Source organism: Balaenoptera physalus (assembly GCF_965194825.1).
Source record: "Balaenoptera physalus genome assembly, chromosome: 17".
NCBI lineage: Eukaryota > Metazoa > Chordata > Mammalia > Artiodactyla > Balaenopteridae > Balaenoptera > Balaenoptera physalus.
In genome coordinates, this window is record NC_138895.1 from 76,602,764 (window position 1) to 76,624,501 (window position 21,738).

Genomic DNA, 21,738 nt, shown 5'->3' on the forward strand with positions numbered 1-21,738 from the left:
GGCCCTCTGCTTCCTGGCCCCTGCCTACCTGCCTTGCTATACCGTCAAGCAGATCCATCATTCCGTCGGTACCAAGCCCCTTGCCCATCCCCAAGTCCCCTCCTGCATGCCTTGGTGCACTCAGCCACGCCCTTTCTTGCCTTCTCAGTTGACCTCATTCCCATCTGCCCTTTAAAACTGCCCAAGGGTCCCCTCTTGGAAACTAAGTTCTCCCCATCTGCTCCAAAGACAGGCTGTGTTTTTCTCCGTCTCCGTGTTTAGTGCACAGGGTAGAGGCTGTACGTTCCCACACCCGCCCGCCCCACTCGACTGTGTAGTCCTGGCAAAGAAAGGACTCTGCCTGGTCATCTCTGAACCCACCCCACATCCCTGCTCAGCACAGCCTGATGGTCAGGACTTTGGGGCAAAACTGGCCTGAGGGGAAACGTCCTAAAAAACATGTAACCTAGGACACAGAACTCATGCCGTCTGGCCCTCAGCTTCTTCACGGGCACAATGATGAGGACCAGCCCATGTTACATGTGGTTGTGGAAGGGTTAAGTGAGGGAATACGTGTAAAGTGCTTAGCCGACTGTCTGGGATGCGGATGTGAGAAGCTTTCAATAAATGCTGGCTGTCACCATTATCTCGGTAAATAATCCTCTTCCTACAGAAGCAGTAGAAAGCTAATGACGTGTGAAAAGGATGGATAAAATTTCCTGAGCCACAAAAAAGTGTTTTGGTTTTTTTTTAATGAACTGAGATGAGTTCTCAGGATTTTTATATTATTTTACAGTACTTCTTCTTAATGCTAGTCTCAAACACTCACCATTGTCACAGAACTTGACCTTGGCAGGAGATAAGTGTATGAGAAGCTTAATTCTAAACTAAGCCAGACAAAAGTCAAAAAAGTAATGGCAGCCACTTTGTCCTGATTTGAAATCTCAGGATAACTGCTGACTATCAGATAATGAAAGAACTCTCTTGGTTCTATCTCTGTTGGGATTTAGGATTCGCTTGTCTGGCATTTAAATGTTTCACTGCAACTTCTAACAGTCTGAATTGCTTTGGCTATGTTCGCTTAATACCCCATTGGTCCCAGGGATCGTTTTATGAGAGATGGATTCTGACAGCGTTAGGAGTCTAGATGCATCGGGCACAAGTCAGAAATCTCGGCTCTGAATTACGGCCATCGAGCCCAAGAGGCTACGGAATTCTTTCTCCAGCAGAGTGGGTGATCAGCTTACTTCTTAGTTGTGGTGCCTGAAATCCAAGACCCCAAAGGATAATCAAATGCAAGGAAAAGTTCATCCTTGAAACTCAAAACCCATCTCTGCCCTTCTCCGTATGGATTTCTAGTGCATGATTCAGGCTGTGTGTTTGGAGGCTATGCCAGGTCTCGCAAGAAAAGCTCTCCTTGAAGCTGACATCAGATTCCCTTGGAAAGCCAGGGTCCCTGATTTGTTAAGTGCAGACAAATGATTTCCAAACACGAATTGGGAAAACTGGAAATAGAGACTAGGGATGGCAAAAGTAAAATCAAGGCTGTTCTTTCCTGGCAAAGTTGTTCAGTCCCTGCCCTAGGCTCCGGCCCCAGGGAACTCTAAGTTGTGTTAAACTCCATGCAGTTCCCTGACTTCACACTTCCCAGCCTTGGCACAAGTGGTGACCTGTATCTAGGAAAACCTTCATCCCTTCTTTTATCCAAAAGACCGACTTTTTGTCTGAAACTTCATCCAAACATCAGTCCCAAGGCACACTTCCACTCTTGGTCCAATTAGATATCCATTCACTGTGCTTTCTTAAAGACTTTTCTCAACCATGGCACTTGGCCACCATAATGAAATCTCTGACTTTCGAGGGACTCTCTCTCTCTCTCTCATGTTGCCCCCAGTGGACATTTGGCAATGTCTGGAATCGCACTTGATTGACATAACTTGGAGAGTGCTACTGGCTTCTAGTGGGTCAAGGCCAGGGATACTGCTAAACTTCCTACAATGCACACAGGGTAGCCCCACAGCAAAAACTTATCCCACCCAAAAAGTCAACGGAGCTGAGCATAAGAAACCAAAAGTGTAAGCTATCTGTTCAGAAACTGTACTTTGTCTGATGATCCAGCATCTAACACAGTGCCTGGCACATAGTAAGCACTGAAAACACTGTTATGATGTTGGGTGAAAGAAGGAAGGCATAATACTATTTGACCTTCTGATTAAGAAAATGAACCCAACTTCAGCTGAGGGAGAATGTGCTGTAAAGTGGAAAGAGTGTTGCCTTTGGGAGAAGAGAGCTGGGTTCAAATCGCTGCCCTGCAGTTAATATTTTTTAACTTGGGTAAGGCGTTAACTCTTTCTGATTCCCTTTTTTTTTCACCTGTAAAATAGAGCTAATGTTATGTATTTATTCCACAAAAATGTGTTCTACACCTTGAAAATGCTAGGCTCTTGGTAACTTGCTAAGGTAACAGTTGTGACTAAAACAGACATGGTTTTCAGCCTCCAGTGAGCTTACAATAAGGTCAAGAAATCACACGATAGGCAAACAGATATGTATATATTGTTGGAAATCTGACCAGTGTCAATGAAGAAAATGTTGCCTGTCAGATCAGTAAACAAAGTATGTTGCAGCCATCAAGCCATCACATTACAGCTGCCCCAACGGTGAACACTGAGGGAACTCAGGATAGAAACACGATGCCCCCCAAGGTGCACTCTGAGGGGATTCAGGGTGAGAAAGCACCAGATACTGGCCCTAGAGAGCTGAGGTGCCTATCAATGGAATGATTTCAATGAGCCCAGACTTTTGCATCTTCCCATACATAGAAAAGCGCTAAATTGCTTAACCTGAGATATCTGGTTTTCTTTCATGAACAGTAAACTTTCGATGTTCTGACCACCTGGTCTTTGTGTCAGAAACTCCTGTATATCCTGGATGCTCTTTGGAACAGTCCCTCAGAGCGATCTGAGAGGCTGCATCCAGGGCTTAAGTCCTCAGAAAGTCTGCTGAATAAAACGTAATTCTCAACTTTTAGGTTGTGTATTTTTTTCAGTCAACACCAGGAAACAAAGAGAGCGCAGTAACAGAGAATATCAGGCGGTCACCTTAGGTAGGGTGGTCAGGGAAGGTCTCTGGGGTGGATGGGAAGAAGAATTAGAGAACCAGTTTCAGTGGTTCAGGTTCAAAATGATGGTGCTCCAGACATGGAAGCTGAGCCTGGAAGAGTAAGAAGAAGCAAGACTTCAAAGAAAAGGTGTTGAGAGCTCTCCAGGCAGGAGGCTCGCACGTGGGCGCAAAGGGTGTGAGGACTGGTTTGTGCCACTGAAGGGAGCGCACATGACCAGAAATATATGAATGGGGGACAAAGGGCAAGATGGGATCAGAGGCCAGGCCGGTCAGGGATTTTTAGAAATAGAATTCGAAAATAGGAAGAGGAAAATAGGAATTTCTATTTTATTCTAGGCCTACCTGGAGACACCCAAAGAGTTTTAAGAAGGAAAGAGGATATCAACTTTGCTTTTAAAAAGAATTCACATGTTCATAGCAGCACTGTTCACAATAGCCAAAAGGTGGAGACCACCCAAACGTCCGTGGATGGAAGAATGAATGAATAAACAAAACGCAGTATAAACATACGATGGAGCCCTAAAAAGGAAGGAAATTCTGACACTTGCTACAACATGGATGAACCTTGAGGATAGTATGCTCAGTGAAATAAGCCAGTCACAAAAGGACAAATGCTGTATGATTACACTCATATGAGGTGTCTAAAGTAGTCAAACCTGCAGAAACAGAAAGTTGAATGGTGGTTATCAGGGGCTGGAGGGAGGAGGAAACGAGCTGGTGTTTAATGGGTACAGAGTTTCAGTTTTATAAGACAAAGAAGTTCAGGAGATTGGTTGCACAACAATATGAATATATTTAACAGTACTGAAATGTACATTTAAAAATGGTTAAGACAGTAAATTTTATGTGTATGTTACCACAATAAAACATTTGTTTTAAAAAAGGGAACACAGTGGCTGCTCCATGGAGAATGGATTGGAGGAAAGCAAGGAAAAATGAAAGACCAAAGAAGATGCCACTGAAGTTTTCTAAGCTGGTGGCTTGGACTTGGGTGACTGCAGTGAGAAGAAGGAGACCAGCACTTGGACATTTATGTTGGAGAAGAACCACAACAGTCTTCCTTGATGGATTCTATGTGGCCATGAGGGAAAGAGACAGGTAAGGCACCACTCCTGGGTTTCTGGCTACACAAATGGGTGGGTGGGGACACCATTTTTTTTTTTTACAGTGATGCCATTTTTTTTCAGTTGAGCAAAAGGAGCAAAACAGGTTTGGAGAAGAAATCAGAAGTTGAGTTTGGCAGTCCCTTGTCTTCACACACATACAACTACACACATACACACTTGGTACAAGACTGTGGTGTGAAGCGGATTTTAGTAAATGGTGAGGATTTGCCTCACAACTCAAACAGCTTAAGTGGAATATTAGACATCACTCTTAAAATAGTTTTGGAATTCGGAATATAAAAATATAAATAAATTTTGGTGTGTATGTGCTAAAGAAACACTGGAAAGATACCTAAAAACCGAAAAAGCTTATTTATTGGCGGGTGGGAGGGTGGAATGGGGTAGACAGGGACGGAAGTTGTACTAAGATGTTTCACTGTTTGCCTCTACATTATTTTGACTAATGAACCATGTAAGTTTTTTTAAGAAACTTAAAATTAAAATTAACAACTCATTTAGACTCTCTCCAGTGGGAAAACTTCTCAGTGGTTATACCTTCCTGCAGGATTCTGAATCCTCCTCTCCCTTCCCATTTCTCCTCCTTATATACTCCCTCCAGGGTTGAGTCCTCCTCTGTTCCAGTCTAGATTCTTCTCACTTCCAATTCAATTAAACTCTCTTTTGTCTCTACTCTCACACTCAGCTCTTGGGCCCACTTTTGCACATTAAAAACTCATAAAAGTGTTCATATGAACAAAAGACAAAGAGAACCCTAGGAGTGGTACTTTTAAATACAATTCTTGCCCTTCCCATCCAGGATACAGAATAAGATGAGATCGTGGGGAGGAGGTGTCAGTGAGGCTGTGATATCAGAGAGAAGTTGGAAGGGAGACAACCCAATAGGTAAGGTTAAAAGATATCAGAGGCAAATAGTGCTTAGTAGACAACTTTGTTTGGGACCAACTTGACTATATTCTCTGCCTCCTTATGCCATCTTTGTTGGACATGTGTGTCCTGGATAAGCTAAAAATGTTTTTTAAAAAACAAAAGAACAAAATTTGAGCTTGGGACAAGTTACTTTTAGGAAGACTGGGAGGCATCCTGTCAAATAAATAGTTGGGGACCTTATCTTTCTTATTCATAGCTATATTCCCTAAAAGGGCTTCTGGTACACAGGAGGGTCTTAATAAATATTCATTGAATAGGTGGATGGATGGATGAACAGATGGATGATGATGGATGGATGATAGATGACGGATGGATGGATGACAGATGATGTATTATGAATGATGGATGGGTGGATGGACAGATGGACGGATGATGGATGGATGATGGATGATGGATAAACCAAGAGTACAGTGTCACTGCAGCCAAGAGAACAGTCTTTTGAAGAAATGGTCAATCTGTCTTGTTCTGTTTGTTCAGCTCAATGAGCACAAACTGGGTAACCCGCACAGAGCAGCCAATCCCACCTACGGGAGTTAAAGCCCTAATTTTGTCCCTTCTCTTTTGCATTCTTTCTTCCTTCCATCTTTACACATGGGAAAGGTAGAGCCCTACACAAGATCAGCAGCCCCCTTTTAGAAGGCTCCTTTAGCACCACGGTCTACCCTGGAAAAGGCAGGGAAAGCACAGAGAGAATAAAAATCTGTCACCATCCACGTGCCAAACCTTTGAGGCTTTGGTGCCCTGTTTGTCTCTCTGAGAAAAAAACTATGAATGAAAGTTGCTATCTCGCCTATGTTTCTTTTTCATTAAAATGAGAAATCTTAATTGGGAATTAGATGACAATGAACATGGAGTGGTCGTCAGCATCCTGGTACTTCACGGTGGAGCTAGGAGAACTCAAATCCTTTGTTTCTAGCTACGACATAAATTCCTCTGTAGAGAAATGAAGACTCATTTGTTTAGGCATTTTGCACATTTTTCTCGGGGTATCTGCGTGCTGTTGTTTACTGACCTAACGAGTTGGCGTTTCTAGGGATTTCTCATACAGAAATAGATGGCCCACGGAAAGATGACAGGCCTAGGGACTCAATGCTTGTTAAGTCTGAAGGATGAAAGAATGAAGGAGGGAAGGAACAAAATTAGAGCCCTAATCCCTCCCTCAGCCCCGTGTAAAGCCACTCAGCCCTTAACAGTCAAGTCAAGGGAAAGCGCCTCAGGGATCCTCTCCTGATGTGTTGTTCCAGGTAGAACTTAGATTTCCCTTCTTCTGCTCTCCTTCTCTGTACTCCTGTGTCTGTAATATCCCCATACCAGCACCCTCCACACTACATTGTTCTTTTCTGGTTGACATATCCAACTCCCCCATCAGACTGTGAGTGCCTTCTCCTTTCACTGTGAGTCCCAATTCCCTGGGAATCTCTAGGGCCTGAGGCAAAGCAGGGCTCTTAATGCTTGGGTTATGGAAGGAAGGAAGGAAGGAAGGAAGGGAGGGAGGGGAAAACCATTGCCAAGCTAAGATTCAAACCTATGTTGATCTGACTCCTAAGCTGGCCTTACAGCATGTGGAAAAGATCCTCGGCACAGAAAACCCAGAAATGTGGGTGTCGATCAGGATAATGACAGTAATAATAATAAAAGCAAACCTTACGTAGTATTTGCCAGGTTAAGGCTCTATTCACACCTAATCCTTACAATAGCCCTAGGAGGTAGGTATTCTTACTATAACCATTATATAGATGGGAAAACTGAGGCACAAAGCTTTGGCAATGTGCCCAAATCATACAGTCAAAAAATCTTCCAAGTGGCCTGTAACTCACATTGTCTAATGTGGCAAAACAATGTGGGACCAATTCTGCTACTGTGGCCATAAACTCACAACACACAGGAAGTGGCTTAGGAATCCCTTGGTCCGACTTCTGCCTTCTAGCGATGAGGCAGCCAAGGGCCAGGGGGCTGGTGGTTCTTAACGGACTGTCTGGGCTGAGGAAGGAAAACGGTGGATAAAGCAGGGACCAGGAGGTAGGGTCATGATAGGACTGACTCCTGGGCTGTAGGAAGAACATTGTGATTTTAAAATAACCCTGATATATTGATCTGGTTCACTCTCATCTGGACAGGTTTGCAAAGTTAGCTCTGCTGAGCTCAAGGATCTATTGTTTTTCTCTGATCCAGTATGTCTGGAAATCTATGAGCACGATTCCAGAACTTTTGCAGCTGGTGCTCCAAGGACACGCAGACTCACACACTGATGCAAGAGTGAGAAACTATATATTTTTCTGTGTTGGTTTCCTAAAAGAATTATTTTTCCCATGTATCCAAATCTCGTGGATGAATAATATACCAAATGAGCAGAACTAATCTCTAGTGAGCATTTACTTCTGTTGGACCACAGGCATCATTCCAGGCAGCCTATGAGGTTAGTACTATTATTATCCCCTTCCACATATAAGGACATGAGGACACAGAGAGGTTGCGTAAGTTGCTCAAGATCACACAGCTAATAAGCAGAGCAGCCAGTTTTTGAAGTCTGATAGTCTAACTCTGGAGTCTGTCTCAGCCCCTATTGCTATGACTATCTCCTAATTCTACCACCTGGTTATTTTTGGTCCCTTGTTCAAGAGGAGAGAGGACCACAGATCTGGAGGGAGCCGGGCACACAGAGGATCAGATCTCAGCCCCTGTGCATGTTGTTTCCCCTTGCTGAGCCCCGGCACCTTCATCTGCATGGGGGACACTGAAATCTAGCTCTCATAAACGTCCATCTCAAAATCACGTATTCTAGGTCTGCTCAGACAGCTTCCCACCACATGCAGATCCATCACATTTACCTTTTGCAAATGTAGAGAGTTGAATGTCCCCCTGCAAAAGCTATGTTCAAGCCCTCATCTGATACCTGTGATTGTGACCTTACTTGGAAATAGAGTCTTGGCCAATGTACTCAAGTTAAGATTAGCTCCTACTGGAGTAGGGTGGGCACTTAATTCAAAGAGTAATGTCTTCGTAATTGAAAGGAGAGGGAGGTTTGGCTACAGAGACATGAACATACCCAGAAGGAAGAAGCCTATGTTTAGATGGAGGCAGAGAATGGAGGTGATGGGTTACAAGGTCAAGGGATGCCAAGGAGTACCAGCAACCACCACATGCGAGGAAGGAGCAAGGAAGGATTCTCCCCAGAGCCTTCCAAGGAGCACGGCCTGATGACACTTTAAGTTTGGACGTCCAGCCTCCAGAACAGTGAGAGAATACATTTCTGTTGATTTCAGTCACCCAGCTTGTGATACTTTCCTGTGGCGGCTGCGGGAAACTAACACAGCAGACAATGAGGGCTTAGTAGATACACGTGCACTGTTTTCAGACGGATGGAGCCAAGTCAGAGCCCGTGACACATCCTCGTGTGCTAAGGAATGATGTGCTCATTGGTAGTGAGGAGGCTACATGAAGGGGAGGGAGAACCACCCTTTCCTGTATTTTGGCAACATCATAAAAATGGGATTTCCACACTCTTAGAAGAACTAATAAACCTCTAGCCTTCTACTGGCTTTTCCCCATGGCAGGAGGTGAGTTATCTGACTGGGTTATACTGAGTGTGTAATCGCCACTGGGCCCATTTTCTTGATTGGGTAGGCTTCCATACTAAAGGTCAGCACTGTATTCAAGGTCACGAATGGTCTCTCTCTCCTGCTCTCAGTGACCCACAGGGTCAGATAGGCCATGGCCCCAGGTGGCTGGCTGGGAGAGTCTCTGCTCTGCGCGTGTGCTGGTCCCAAGGTCAGACTTACCGTGAAGTGTTACAAAGCTCACTGCTGCCCCAGAGCCAATCCTGCTTCACCCAGCAAATGTAGCCTATATTTCAATCCTTCCCTGTCTCCTCTATGTCTCAACTAGTTCATAATTCAGAGAGAAAAGGGTGTTATAAATAGGCAACCCCCAATATTAAAAAAAAATTGAGACTAAGTCCTTAGGACATGCCAGGGATCACTCTGAGATTAAAACTGGTCCAAATCTCAGTTACTCTGCAGCCTGGGAGCAGTGCTGCAGGGTCTGGATGGCAGGAGAAAATACATATAGCTATGGGATTGTGTCCAAGGCTCTTATTTTGCTCTGGGTAATAATTTTCTCATCAGTAAAACTGGGGGATTAGATTAATTGATCTCTAAATTCTTGTACACCTTTAATAGTCATTGATTCCAGGGCATGGAAGGTTTATTGCCAACATCATCCATCACACTGTGAGATGAAACTCATGTGGCTGACGTCACAGGGAGAAGGAAAAATGTGAATTACAAGGTCTGACTAAACACTCCTTGATGCCGTAGAAGACTCTGGGTCTATGCCTTTCCCTGCCTGCACAGCCCCCTCGCACGGCTGGGACTCCAGCTACGTGAGCCGAGAAAGCGTAGAAGAAAACAACACACAAAAGCGGACACCTGCAGTGACTGATTATGTGACTGTTCCCAACAACTGTGAGGACCAGCAGAGTGGTTGGGACCACGAACTATGGAGCCAGACCAGCTGGATCCAAGTCCTGCTCTTGCTACTTTATTAGCTGTATGACCTTGTGCAAGTCACTTACCTCGTTGAGCCTCAGTTTTCTCATCTGTAAAATGGGGATTAAAAATACTACCTACCTTCTGGGGTGGCTAGGAGGGGCTAGATGTGCTTAGAACTGTAGCTGGCAAACAGTAGGCATTCTTTATAAATAAAGGTTATCATAACTTGAATTCTTTGATCCAAAGAATGATCCTTTACTAAGGTGGACAGGTTTGCAATGGGAAGGACATAATAATGAGATAGGAGATAAAGATGCATGGGATAAATTTCTTCCCTCTCCAAAGACTGATACAGAGGAGAAGAAACCTGAAGGCTGCTGTTCGTATTGAATCGTTTGAAAACACCAAGTGAGGAATTGGGCCCAGGCAAGCAGTTATCGTCAACACAGTTACCTGTTCTGCAAATTCAAAAAATGCTGGTTTCTTATTTTTAGTTTTTTAAGGAACCTCCATACTGTTCTCCATAGTGGCTGTATCAATTTACATTCCCACCAGTAGTGCAAGAGGGTTCCCTTTTCTCCACACCCTCTCCAGCATTTATTGTTTGTAGATTTTCTGATGATGGCCATTCTGACTGGTATGAGGTGATACCTCATTGTAGTTTTGATTTGCATTTCTCTAACGATTAATGATGTTGAGCATTCTTTCATGTGTTTGTTGGCCATCTGTATGTCTTTTTTGGAGAAATGTCTATTTAGGTCTTCTGCCCATTTTTGGATTGGGTTGTTTTTTTGATATTGAGCTGCATAAGCTGCTTGTATGTATAGCTGATTCACTTTGTTATAAAGCAGAAACTAACAAACACACCATTGCAAAGCAATTATACTCCAATAAAGATGTTAAAAAAATAATGCTGGTTTCTATCAAAAACCTAATTATCAGCACTGCTGCACTTCTACTGAATAGTTATAATTGATGTTCAAAATGACATCCCTAACGCAAAATACTGAAGTCTTCTCTGGTATATTCTATAAAATAAACGAGGCTCAGTATGTTTTAGTGTTGATGTTCTTTAATGCAATATTATTTTTAGGAATTTGAAAAGTTATGAGTAGAATTTATGCCTGTCATGGGCATCTATCATGTCTGTCTGCTCTATGTGTCACCCCCTATTCTTTGGGAAAAAGAACCCTATTCTATTGGAGAACAGATCTCCCATCTTCAACCAAGTGACTCTCATGGGGGCTGCCAAACACAGTACCTTGAACCTACACCCACCCATCCTAACTGGTGGAAACATGACCTAGAGTTTGGTCACTCTTACTAACTTCTTACTCTCTGAGCCACAGAGACCAAGGTGTGACCATGTGACCCAAATTGGGCCAATCTAAATGCTTCCCTGGGATCTTTCAAACTAGACTTGGGTGAAGAACAGGTGGACAGAAGAAAGAGGAAAAAATGTGATCCTGGGGCTGCTAACATCCACAGTCTTATCAGTATGGAGAAAGTCAGCTGAGACAGTGGAACCAAAAAGAGAAGCACAGACAAGAGTTGAAGAGAGAGATTATGGAAGGGTCCTGTTCCTTGTTTCCCACCCAGGGGTTCCCTGATGGGTGACTATGAAAGCCATTGTATTTCCTTCTGAGTCCAAGGTACTTTAAGTTGGGTTTCTGACACTTGGGGAATAAAGGGTTTGTCCATCCATCCATCCATCCATCCATTTACCCATCCACCCACTTTTTCAGTAAATTAATATCTACTTAAAGCCAACCACATGCCAGGTTCTGTTCTAGGCACTGTTTCAGGTGCTGGAGAAAAGCAGTGAGCAAAACAGACAGAGTCTAGCCCCTTGGAGGCATTTGATCTAGTGGAGAAGGCAGACAAGAAACAAATGCATCATCTATTAGGTAACCATCAGTGCTAACAAGGAAACTGAAGCAGGGTCAAGGGGTAGAGCCTGGGGTGTGGTGGAGAGGCAAGGAGGGTCTATCTCAGGAGGTGACATTTGGCAGAGTCTCAAATGAAGTGAAGGAGCAAGTGGAACAAAGAGATAAGAGTTCCTGGCCGAGAGAGAACAAGCGCCAGGATCAAGAGTCTGCTAGATTAACTGACCTCACTCTTTTCTCCTGGAGGACAAAGAGGGCATGATGACCACCTGTGTTGTGGTGGGACTCAGCCTGCACGGTCTGATACAGTCGGATAGACCTATATCTGAAATCCTCATCTTGGCTATTTCTGTCCTTGGCTTAGGTGTAAGTTACATAAACGCTTGAGCTCAATTTCCTCCTAAGGAAAATGATTGTACAATATCTCTTTCATTAAATCATTTATACATTCAGCAAATTTATGGAGTACATCCTACATTTCAGGCACAGTGTTAGCCCTATCAAACTCACGGGGTAGAGAGGAAGAGGGAATTTTAAAAGTTTTGACTGTATATAAAGTAAATGCGGGACGTCCCTGGTGGTGCAGTGGTTAAGAACCCACCTGCCAATGCAGGGTACACGGGTTCGAGTCCTGGTCCGGGAAGATCCCACATGCCACGGAGCAACTAAGCCCGTGCGCCACAACTACTGAGCCTGCACTCTAGAGCCCGCGAGCCACAACCACTGAAGCCCGCGCGCCACAACTACTGAAGCCCACGCGCCTAAAGCCCATGTTCCGCAACAAGAGAAGCCACCGCAATGAGAAGCCCACACACCGCAATGAAGAGTAGCCCCTGCGCGCCACAACTAGAGAAAAGCCCGCACGTAGCAACGAAGACCCAACGCAGCCAAAAATAAATAAATAAATAAATTTTAAAAAAGAAAAAAGAATAAAGTAAACGCTTCCTTAGGGGAAGTGCTGAGTCCTACGTAAGGGCACCACGAGTGGGGCATCTAAACTAGGTGAGAAGGGGTGAGGCGGTGGGTTGTCAACTGTCTCCATCTTTACAAGAATTAATTAAGACGATCTATGGAAAGTGCTCAGCCCCTACCAAGCCCACAATGGAAGTTGGCTCTCTTCCTTCTCAGAGTTATAGATCCCGAGAAGGAAGCAAACAGTGATCAAAGCCAACCTCCCAGCCATTGTAGGAAGTCAGGGGGCTTCTGTTCCTCAAACAAGCTTGCATAAAAGCAAATCAGTCAAGACAGTCCCATCCTTGGGACCAAAGAAGCTCAGCTCTCTTGACCCTTTGAGGGGGGTGGTGGGAACACGCACTAGCTTTATAAGCAACTACAGGTATGAGCTCTTTCCAACAAGCTGACTAAAATGTTCCCTTTCTTATCCCAACAGAGAACCAGGAGCTGTTAAGTTAAAGAGAACATAACTCTTTCCTTGGGCTGACAACCAGATGTGTGGGCCTCCTGTGTTAGAAGGTGTCAAAAAGATGAACTCCAAATCTGATTCTGGCTATTTAGAAATAACAATAAAGTAAGATAGAAACACCAGTTAGCAGACAGCCTGTTGAAGAAGCTGATGGTATACCAGTAAGTATTCATCTAATGCACACGTACATGGCTGACCATTCTCTGGTCTCCTTGCTCCCTGCCTTCTTCGGTAAAAGAATTGATTCCTCTGTCGACAATTCACCCATCCTTCCTCCAGATCTCCGGCACCATCTCCAAGCTTCACGGCCACAATCACACCTGCCATCTCCCCTGCCAATCCATCAGCCAAACCTATTTGTTGTTCAAATCAGAAGCGCTGCACCCTGAGCCTGGATGAGGGAGGCTGAGTGGCTTATGTAACTGACCTAGCTCTTCCTGAAGAGGATGAGCCAGAAAACACCCAGCAACTCTAACCCCAAGAAATCATGGAATGTACGTTCCCTCTGTGTGTACCCCTGGCAGAGTGGAGAGTTCTTGACAGAGACACGAGTAAGTTGATGAGCAGATTTCAGAGAGCCCATTTTCAATAACTGGAGAAGCATGGCCAGCAAAGCTGCAAAATGCATCTAAGTCCAAATGAAACCAAAGTGCCCAGTCCAGTGCACAGCGGTATTTTGCACATACATTCCAACTTGGCTAAATTCTGTTCGTGTCTGCATAGAAAAGGATATAAAGGTCAATGCAGTAATTCACTTGCAATGTCAACACCTGCATGATTTAAAACCCCATTGGTCATGAGATGAGGGGGAAGAGAACTCCATGGGGAGTCCTGAGATTGCATAACCCCTCGAGCTCATGATTTCTGTAAGTTGGGGTGAGACTACCTTCTTGGGGGGGACTCATTTCTGTAAAAGCATCCAGAGGAGGATCTCTGAGGCGTCTTCCCGCTCTGCCTCTGTGAGGCATGAGCTGCTGCAGGTCTTCTAGCAAATGTCTCCTGACACTGTCATTGTCAGTGGTCAGCCCTCCTTTGCAATCTCCCCAGATGCCCCCTAGAGTCCAGACTGGTTCCAAGCAAGAAATGCTCCCTCCATTTGAAAGTCTGCATAAAGGAGGGAGAAAGTCCAAACTGTGTCTTTGTCTGTGAGTTAACTGGTGCTGTCTGTTCCCTCCAGGCAGGGTTAAGTGGTTCCCATACAGATGGTCTAGGGTCCCATCACCTCCTCTGCCCAATCTGTCAGCTCTAGAAGGACAACAGCTGAGCTGGTGTCCAGGAGATTGACTGAGAGGCTTTACAGGTAGTTTGTCAACAGTAATACTTTAAATCTATATTATATACATAATGTATATTTACATTTATAATTATTTCTATTTATAAATACAGGTGGCTTTCCATATCTGCAGTTCCGCATTCACAGGTTCAGCCAAGTGAGGATCAAAAATATTCGAAAAAAATTTTTCAGAAAGTTTCAAAACACAAAAGTTGGATTTGCCACATACGGGCAACTATTTACAGAGCATTTATGTTGTGTTTACAACTATTGATATAGCACTTGCATTGTATTAGGTATTATAACTAATCTAGAGATGATTTAAAGTACACAGAAGGATGCGCATAAGTTATATGCAAATACTTTGGCATTTTATATAAGGGACTTGAGCATCTGCGGATTTTGGTATCCTTGAGGGTCCTGGAAACAATCCCCTGTGGATATAGAGGGATGACTTGTATACAAACAGTTAAACTGTTTGCAAGAGATGGTCTTCCTTTACAATCTCAAGTGGGGCCCATAGTTTCCCTGATACTGTGACATCTTCTCGAAGGGAACCAAAAGGAAGAGAGAGGACTTATGCAGAAGCTCAACCTGCTTCTACAGCAGCCTGTAGCGAGCATGGTTTACTGGGGATCATGAATTATAGTCTTGATTCACTTTTCGAAGAACCATCTGTGAGCCCAAGAAGCGAACGAAGCAAGATATAATGGAAATAACATGGTCTTAATATTCAGACCTGAGTTTGAATTTTGGTCTTGCTCCTCAGTAGCTGTGTGACCCAGGCGGAGTAACTCAACGTCTCTGAGCCCCAGTCTCCTCAATCCATAAATGAAGACACGAGAGTCGATCTTTCACTGTGGATGTGAGGACCACATGAGATAACACATGCAGGACTCCAGGCACAGAGGAGAAACACTCAAAGTGTGACTGCTGCTATGATCACAATTAAGTTGTTCTTGAGTAAATTAACATGAAATTGGCAGAGGAAAATGGCGGCCAGCAACAGCAGTGAACCCCAAAACTCTATCTCACCACCAGCATGACTGCCCAGGGGCCCTACAGTGTACACAACTGGACCCTCTGTCCCGACACAATGGTGGGAAGAAGAGGCTTCACAATCACAAACATACCTGGCTGCTGCATCCAGCTGTTCTTTCCTGTGAGGAGACGGGGGAGAAAAAAATAAACACAGCATAAATTACAGGCAACAGCTCCCCGTCTCCCCAAAATCTGTCCCCAAGCTTCCCTTTGATGAAGATGAAGGAGCAGGGTGGAGCTCTGGGACAAGATGGTGCAAGTGGAGGAGAGCCAGTGAATGACATGGGTTTCCCCAGCCAGACCCCAGACCCCTCCTGTGACCTAACAGGTCTGGCTCTGAACTCCAAGGTTCTTCTCAGCCATGCATTCATTTATTCATCCCCAAAATGGTTGCTGAGCACCTACTCTGCCCCACGCCTTGTGCTGGGTTCAGGCGATCTGTTCAGCGGTGGGGACAGATCAGGAAACCAGGAATTTCATAACGTAGCAGCCACACACCCCATCACTCTGTCACCACCATCATCATTACAGTCGACATCATCATCACTAATATTTATTGTGCGGTAATTAGTAGGCAGATACTATTTTAAGTGCTTTTTTTTTTTTTTTTAAGAACTCTCCCATTTTTTTTTTTAAATTATTTATTTTTATTTTTTTATTTTTGGCTGTGTTGGGTCTTCGTTTCTGTGCGAGGGCTTTCTCCAGTTGCGGCAAGTGGGGGCCACTCTTCATTGCGGTGCGCGGGCCTCTCACTATCGCGGCCTCTCTTGTTGCAGAGCACAGGCTCCAGACGCGCACGCTCAGTACTTGTGGCTCACGGGCCTAGTTGCTCCGCGGCATGTGGGATCTTCCCAGGCCAGGGCTCGAACCCGTGTCTCCTGCATTGGCAGGCGGATTCTCAACCACTGCGCCACCAGGGAAACCCTTAAGTGCTTTTTATGGATTCACTTATTTAATCATCACTAGCAACCCTATGAGGTAAGTATTATTATCACCCCCATTTTCCTGATGAGAAAACTGAGACACAGAGGGATTCAGTCCATTGCTCAAGGTCTCACAGCCAGGAAGCAGCCGAGTCAGGATTCAAACCTAGGTGACCTGGCTCCAGAGCCCACACTTCTAACCATGAGGCCACACGCAGTCTACACACATGCATAACCGAGACTTCGCTCAGGCTCTGCCTAGAACGGTCTTACTCTTCAAGTTCCAGCTGGAGGGGCTCCTCCTGGTGTTTCTATCTAAATTCCCAGGGTTGAGGCTGAGCTTATATCTTCGTATGTGGAATTGGACTGGATCACATTGTCTTAGAATTACATGGTCGTGCGGGGGCAGAGCCTCTGCTTTTCTCAGCTCTAAAACCTGAGCACCCCATACCCTGGCACTTCGTAAGTGCACAGGAAATACTGAATGAATACCTGGACTATCGTTGGGATCCAGGGGTGGGAGAAATGGGGACAGAATATGAGGTGTCTTGGTAGACGAGCAAAAGGACCAGCTGGAGAGTTAAGGATTTCTAGTTCATGCGTCAGCTCAGCCTGTGGGTCTAGTGTGGCTTTGAGCTGGACACATCCTCTGGGCCTATTTCCCCTCCTGTGGCATGTGGACAGAAAAAGCTCTGACTTTTTAGAATCCTCTGGGTCTCTGGCTCCAGGAAAAGTAGGGACGGCAGTAAGAGGAGAAGGAAGGGCTTCCCTGGTGGTGCAGCGGTTGAGAGTCTGTCTGCCAATGCAGGGGACACGGGTTCGAGCCCTGGTCTGGGACGATCCCACATGCCGTGGAGCAACTAGGCCCGTGAGCCACAACTACTGAGCCTGCGCATCTGGAGCCTGTGCTCCGCAACGAGAGGCCGCGACAGTGAGAGGCCCGTGCACCGCGATAAAGAGTGGCCCCCGCTCACGCAACTGGAGAAAGCCCTCGCACAGAAACAAAGACCCAACACAGCCAAAAAAATAAGGTAAATAAATAAATAAGTCAGGAGCTCTTTAAACAAAAAAAAAACAAAAAAAAAAGAGGAGAAGGAGAAGGTGAGGGAGTGGGCCGAGGGCAGGATGGGAGCAGAGGGCAATGTGGGGGGCGGTGCTAAAGGCAGGGATAAATTAGGAGCATGGGACTATCAGATACACCCTACTATACATAAAATAGATAAGCAACAAGGATTTATTGTATAGCACAGGGAGGATCTTGTAGTAACCTACAATGGAAAATCATCTGAAAAAATATATAACTGAGTCACTATGCTGTACACCTGAAACTAACACAATATTGTAAATCAGCTATATTTCAATTTAAAAAAAGAATCAGAGGCACCACTTGCATTCCTTTCTCATGCTACAGGACAATGATTCCATGTCCCCCCCTCCAGCATCAGAACTCCCCCACCTCCCCACTCCCCCCCCCCCAGCCATTGACCTTGACCTCAGCAGAGATCTGCCGCATGGTCCTACCACCATATTGACAATCTTATACCTGGTCTCGCCCACTGGTTTCCCTTCAGTGTTGATGGATGAAGGGTCCATGCTCCTGCTGACGGCTTCACTTGTGCCTTGAAGCCCATGCCCTCCATCCTGCTCTCTCCTCTAGCCCTCCCCTCCACCACCACTGCATCCGCCTATACCCCTCTCTACCATTATACCATTATCCCGTTCTCATCAAGGATAAAACCTGAGCCCTACATCCCTTGCAGCTGTGTCATCTGCACTCACTGTCCCCACGTGCTCATTTCCTTGTCACCCTTTGGCCTGTGTAAGCTCGCTTTCTGCCCACTGCTCCACTGCAACTGCTCTAGTCAAAGCCCCAACACACTCCAAGAGATAACACCCAGTGGGCAATTCTCTGTCCCTGTCTCCATCAACCATGTGACAGGACTAGCACGGTTGACCCTCTCCTGTTCACTGTTCTATCCCCAATGCCACGCCCAGTGTCTAGCACGTAAGAGATGCTCAGTTAAATACTTGCCGAATGTATGGATAAATGAAGAAAGGATTTGTAACCACATTCCAGAGGGGATGTTCTAGCCCTGCTGTCACTAACAGTGGCTTCCCAGGACTGTGCTTTGGGAGTTTAGTGTCTTCCTTGCCCTCTTCTCTCCTCTGTGCCATAAACCCACTGCTTCCTTCCAGCACAGATTCAACCAGCAGAGACTAAACACCTAGGATGGGCCAGGTACTTTCGCACATTTTATTCAGTTTGACCTTCACAACAACAATCTTCAGAAAGGCTATTATTATCTCAACAAAACTTGTCTCATCTTACTTTTATCCAATTTTCTCCCAAAAAACTCTTTCTTTTCAGAGATATAATGGGCTTTGGCATAAGACCTGGGTTCCAATCTTTGCTCCATTGCTTACTAGCTGGGTGACATTAGACAAGCTGATTAATCTCACTGATGTTCTGATTCTTCACCTATAAGCTTGGGGTTATGAAAAATGGAGTTACCCATTCTACTTATCTCCCAGGACATTCTAAAGATTAAATGAGATCGCCTGTATGAAAACAGATCCAATGTTATTTGGCCATAGCAAAGGGTTACTGCATATAGTTCCCCTTCTCCATTTCTAAGCACTCAAATAACCTTGACCCTGGTCATAAAAAGAACAAGTTCTGGTTCTACAATAAATTAACTGGGTCTTCTTGGTCAAGTAACTTCTGTTTCTTGGGCCTAAGTCTCAGCTCCATTTTAGTTCTATTATCTAATGATTCCAAAGCTGCACTGTCCAATGGTAGCCACTAATCAATCACATATGGCTATTTAAATTAAAATTAAAGAAAATTAACAATTCAATTCCTCAGTTGCACTAGTAATAGATGCTCAACAGCCACATGTAACTAGTGGTTACCATATAGGGCAGTGCAGCTATAGACAATTCTACTATCACTTTTAGGGAACAAATCTGTGTGCATGTTTTTTTGTTGGTGGTAAGTAACACCTGGTTTTTAATGTCTGCTCTCTTCTCTGCTTGTGCATGAGGATGTACAATCTACCATCCCCCCAGCATCTTCCTGTACCTTCTCAGCCTCCTACCACCTACTTCTACCAGGTCTACACAGTTTCCATTGGCCAGCAACTCAGAAGACCTGGGTTTGATCCCAGCTATGCCCAACATGATGTGTGGCCTTGAGCAAGTTCCAGAGCTGCTGGGGGCCTCAGTTTCTTCTCATATAAAATTGGGGTGGGACTTGAAACTCTCCGAGGTTCTTTGCAATTCAAAAGTAATGATTTTATAATTTTAAGTAATCATAAAAGAAAAATAAAAAAGGCAATACCATCACTCATCACTGCTAGCCCAAAATATGCATGTATATACATACACATATGTACACATGTGCATATACATACACACATATACTTGCAAATTAACAAAGAACTACACTTGCTGGAAACTGATATGACACCACTCTTAGAAATGGGCTACACAACTTCATCCTTCAAAATCTTTTGGAGGACTATAAAATGGTTCAGCCACCATGGAAAACAGTCTGGCAGTTTCTCAAAATGTTAAACATAGAGTTACCTATTCCACTCCTAGGTATATACCCAAGAGCACTGAAAATACATATCCACACAACATGTACCTAAATGTTCATGGGCCAAAAAGTGGAAATAACAGAAATATGCATCAACTGATGAATGGATAAATACAATGGGGTATATATGATGGAATATTATTCAGCCATGAAAGGAATAAAGTTCTGATACACAAGACAACATAGATGCAACTTGAAAATATTATGACAGGTGAAAGAAATCATATTATAAGATTTTATTTTTATATGAAATGTCCAGAATAGGCAGAATAGAGAGAGAAAATATTAGTGGTTGCAAGGGCTGGGGGAAAAGAGGGAACCAAGAGTAACTGCTAAAGGGCACAGGGTTTCTTTTTGGGGTAATGAAAATATTCTGGAATTAGATAGTGGCGATCAATGCCCAACTTTGTGAATATACTAAAAACCTACCAAATTGTTACTTTAAAAGGGTACCTTTTATGGTATGTGAAATCCTTTTGTAGTATATGAAATATATCTCAGTAAAGTGTTTTTTCAAAAAAGTAAATCAAATAAAAAGCTTTTAGGAAGCAGGTGAGGACACACCAGTGTATTATCAGCTACTTTTTTTTTTTTTTTTTTGCCATTAAACATATGGAGTGGGTTGGAATATGGGGGGGGGGGCGACATTCTTTTCCCAAGGGATGGCCTTGTTTCAGAATGGTTGCCAAGTGAATTCTCTAGTGGCTTTATACTTTTGTCCTTGAAAAAAAGAAAGAAATGTTCTCTCTTAGTGTAAAAGCCATTCCCATATCACGGCTGCTGTCTGCAGCACAATGTATTCCTTGGAGTCTCCGACAGCTAGGACAATGCCTTATTTATAATAAATCAACCCAGAAGAATGGTCCTCTTGCCAAGACCTTGGGATGCAAAGCAAACAGAAATCTTCTTGATTCAGAATTCAATGTGGTTGCACAAGTTCTTGTTTTTGAGTTCAAGGTCACTCTGTTCTCTTCAGGAGAAGCCACCTGCCCATTCTAAGACCTTTGTTATCCCAAGGAAGGCTGATACTATCCCAAACCCAAAATGATTATAGCAACAATCGAATGTTAGAATCAAAAGGAATCACAGAGATCATCTTCTGAGTAAATCTAATTACAAGTAAGAAGACAAAGTTAGTAAACCAAAATTTATCATTCCATTACGGAAGCCTTGCTTCTTCTCATCTCGTTAACTCTCCCACAAGTCGTCACTCCCTGAGTTTCTTTCCCTTTGCTTATTCCCTTTCAGGTCCTCCCTCTATCCTCCCTTCCTACTGCTGTTACCTTGGTTTAAGCTCTCATTTCCTCTTCCCCTGAATCTTGCATTCCTTTGTTAGCTGATCTCCTTGTGTAGAATCCTGAGCCTGTCCAATCCATCCTCCCTCCTGTCACTTTCCTGAAACACACATCTGATCATGTCATTCTCTGTCGCCAATAGCTTCTCTTCGCTTTCAGGATCAAGGTCAGAGTCCTTCACAAGTCACTTGTGACCTGCATGGTCTGGTCCAATCCTTAGCATGTACAAGGGGCTCAAAAATATTGGTGGACCGAATGCCTGGACTAGAAAGTGCCACGTGCCACTAGACCCTCTTGGGAGTAACAGCACCATAGATGCTGAGATGGGAGAGGTAAGCAGGACCCTGAGGTTCTGGGGCCCTGTGGGTCGTGGTCAGGTTTTGGATCTTGTTCTCTTCATCATGGTTATCCAGTGGAAGGTTTTATGCAGGGAAATGAGTCAGTCATGATGTCATGAATTTTCTTAAATCTTTACCACAGTCCGGTGATGGAAGTGGAGGGAAAATTGAGGCCGAGTTCAGAGTCTGGTCGCAGGTTCCACAATGAGAGTGTGGGAAGGTGGGATGGGGTTGGGGGGAGCCACCCGTCCAGCACTGGGTCATGCTATGGTTCATGAACCCAGACATGTGGCAGAAACACACTTCAGAGCA

At 44.4% G+C, this 21,738-nt stretch overlaps 1 protein-coding gene across 1 annotated transcript in view; it reads right to left on the minus strand.

Annotated features, from left to right (window-relative positions):
- KCNQ3 (potassium voltage-gated channel subfamily Q member 3) overlaps positions 1-21,738 on the minus strand; it is a 308,256-nt gene that overhangs the window by 21,444 nt on the left and 265,074 nt on the right. Inside the window, 1 exon segment of the mRNA XM_082434076.1 lies at positions 15,362-15,388. Coding sequence (XP_082290202.1) covers positions 15,362-15,388 — 27 coding nt within the window.